The 3,027-nt window shown below is 42.4% G+C and overlaps 2 protein-coding genes across 2 annotated transcripts in view; both read right to left on the minus strand.

Moving 5' to 3' along the window:
• Positions 1 to 921, minus strand: part of LOC116396111 (cytoskeleton-associated protein 2-like) — a 13,387-nt gene extending 12,466 nt beyond the window's left edge. The window contains exon 1 of the mRNA XM_031870523.1: positions 760 to 921. Within this exon, the coding sequence (XP_031726383.1) occupies positions 760 to 921 (162 nt within the window). The remainder of the gene's footprint in view (positions 1 to 759) is intronic.
• A 1,255-nt stretch (positions 922 to 2,176) lies between these two features.
• The window catches only part of LOC116396151 (interleukin-1 beta), a 2,728-nt gene continuing 1,877 nt past the window's right edge, over positions 2,177 to 3,027 (minus strand). The window contains exons 4-5 of the mRNA XM_031870579.1: positions 2,682 to 2,815; positions 2,177 to 2,569 (exon numbers count right to left, since the gene is read on the minus strand). Of these exons, the coding sequence (XP_031726439.1) occupies positions 2,324 to 2,569; positions 2,682 to 2,815 (380 nt within the window). The 3' untranslated portion in view covers positions 2,177 to 2,323. The remainder of the gene's footprint in view (positions 2,570 to 2,681; positions 2,816 to 3,027) is intronic.

Genomic DNA, 3,027 nt, shown 5'->3' on the forward strand with positions numbered 1-3,027 from the left:
TATAGGAACCACCTTGTGACTCTGGTGGAGAGAAAACTCACAGACAGGACACACAGCTTTCTGCTCGTCCTCACAGAACCAATAAGGAACTTCTGGATGTTTTTCACACACGACCTCTTCTTTCTGCTTTTCTTGGTCCGTCTCAGATGATCCAGTTTTCTGTCTCTTGGCAAACGAGTCAGCCAGTTCCTTCAGTGGAAAGTTCACCCCAGTATTGTCATTTGAGGACTTTGTTTTACAAATGGGACAGTTTTTGGTTTTAGCTTGTTTCCAGAATAGCTGCAGGCAGCTTGAACAGAAGCTGTGGTTGCAGCGCAGAGACACAGGATCTCTGAATGTCTCTGAACAAACATGGCAGTTCAGGTAACTTTCAAAAAGAGCTCTTTTCTCAGCCATTTGTCTTGGTATCTAAATTATCTTTCAATAACAAGACTCACCAAGTTACTGTTCCGTCTCTTCACTGGTTCAAATACTCGAAACGTGTGTTTTCCAGCAGAGATCTCACACCCTGTAATGGTGTCTCAGCTCTGTTCAACAATGTCAAAATCTTCTTTCAGTTTCACAAACCTGTGTGACAGGTGTAGTTATTAGGAGGAAATGCTGTTATGTCCTTTAGTCACCAGCAGATGGTGTCCTATTTATCACAAGTCAAAGCAGCCAAATGTATGTGCAATTTATTTCGTTAGTATTTATAAAAACATGAGACAAAACTCACTAATACGACTATTAGTTTTCAACATTGTGTCTCAGTTAATGTACAACAAACCCTCCAAGCTGCTTCCTCAACATCTGGAGGACTTTGCCCAGAGCTCTGCAGAGCATGGAGTCTTTGTTATGAGCTTGGGGACCTTGGTGGAGACTCTTCCTGAGGATCTGGCTGCTGCTGTTGCCCAGTTCCCTCAGAAGGTCATCTGGAGGCATACTGGGAAGAGACGGTCCACTCTGAGCAACAACACCTTGGTGCTGGACTGGCTGCACCAAAACATCCTCTTAGGACACAAAGACCAGAGTGTTTGTGGCCCAACGGAGGCACCAACAGACTTCAAGAGTCCATCTACCGTGGAGTTCCCATCGTGGGCCTTCCTCTGATGTTTGATCGGGACGACAACCTGTTCAGGACGAGAGCGAGGGGCGTTACCAGAGTGCTGAACATTTGCTCATTGAACCAAGACAACTTCCTGGAGAAGGTGAAGGAGGTGCTTTAGGAGCTGTCCTAAGGACAGTACTTGAGTAAATGTACTTGTTACTCTCCACCACTGACAAGTCCTAAAGTATACAAAGATAAATACATATACTCCAACAATGCATGAGCTTTTAATCAGGGAAAACTCTGTTACAAGTATTTTGGTTGTTTACAGAAATAAAAGTCGTCCCTCTGTTTAAAAATACTCAACAATAATGACAGGTGACACTGATCAGGACAGGCCAATCTAAAAAGGTGGACAAACTAACAAAAACAGGAAGTAGAACTAAACATGACACATGACGAGTGAACTTCAAAATAAAATAGGAAATAGACTATCAAATAAAAAACCCTGATAGACCATAAAGACCATAATATTATGAGAAAACTCTACTTCAAAGTATCAAAAGTCAGAGGACTCTTTTAGAATGAAAATACTCAAGTAAAGTAAAAGTACCTCAGAAGTGTACTAATAGTATTCAGCCGTAGGAACATGGTAACACTGGTTGGTTACTGGGTCTCTGTGTTCTGTAGAAATATTAGATGGAGGACAGAACTGCAGCTCATAATCTGATCAGAATAACTGTCTCTAGAAAATGGGCGACAGCTGATGTTTATGGTGAAGTCCCTTATCATTTCAGTGAACTAATATAAGACACAAATCCAAATAAGTTACAAGGCTTTATTCAATATTTCACTGCACATCATTTAAATACTTGTTAGTACGCAGATTTCCAAATAAATATCTACATGTATATTAAAATGCTGCATAAATAGATAAATACATGAATAGATAAAAGCATTAACAGTGTGTCATGTCATTCAGCACAATAAATACACAGGGTGTTCACCAGAGAAGCACAATGATGCCATCTTCTGGTGAAACTTGACTTAAGTCAATACACGAAGCATTTCACTTTCTGTACTTGGTACATACAGTAAATAGAAGCACTGGAATACTCGCAACCTTTTACCAGACAACCGTATCGTGTCTTTGTTGCTTTTCTGAATCAAAATAGCTGAAGTGCAGTATATTATTACGCTCTGTTCAATACCCCCAAAATAATGTCTTCTTCAGAGGGTCAAACTTGACCCCCAGATGCAGATCCACATTCCACTTTGGGCGTCTTTGGCAGGTTTTTAAATTTGACGTTCAACCTCCTCTCGGATGCTGAAGATTCGGGAGCGCGTGGCGGACTCCAGGCACATTGCCAGCGGCTTGTTGTCCTGCTGCGCCGTGCTGATGTACCAGTTCTGGTAGGCGACGGACATGAGGGTGCTGATGTTCACCCCGGTGTCCTGTCTGTAGAAGAGGAATCTCACCAGGTCGCTGTCCATGCTGATGCTCGTGCCCAATCCGCTCAACAGACTCTTGTTCTCCACCGCCTGAGGGTGTGAAAAGGTAAAGGTCAGGGTCTGCGTAAAGGGTCACTGCATCACCCTTTCATAGCACTACAAAGTGTGTGGTGAGAATCGTGTGACGAGTCACGAGCTTTACCTCCAGATGCAGAGTTGGCTCGGCACCATCTTTGCGGCAACTCAGGTAAAGATTTGTGCCCTTGATGCCCAGAGCCACCGTTCTGCCCTCGACGCTGGGTGCAGGGTGCAAGTATGTCGACATGTTCAGGAGAACTGAGGAGAGGAGAGAGGGTAGAGGTTCGCTTTTATTGAAAACTGAAAGACTGTCTGTCATGGTGCTACTTTAAGTGCAGTTTACGAAAGGTACATTAGCATTTGTACAACAGGTAAAAGGCATCAAACTGCTTTGACTTGGAGGTAGTTATGATATATATACAGTATATATATATATATATATATATATATATATATATATATATATATAT

Source organism: Anarrhichthys ocellatus, unplaced genomic scaffold, assembly GCF_004355925.1.
Source record: "Anarrhichthys ocellatus isolate YVR2014 unplaced genomic scaffold, GSC_Weel_1.0 scaffold53, whole genome shotgun sequence".
In the NCBI taxonomy this organism is placed as follows: Eukaryota; Metazoa; Chordata; class Actinopteri; order Perciformes; family Anarhichadidae; genus Anarrhichthys; species Anarrhichthys ocellatus.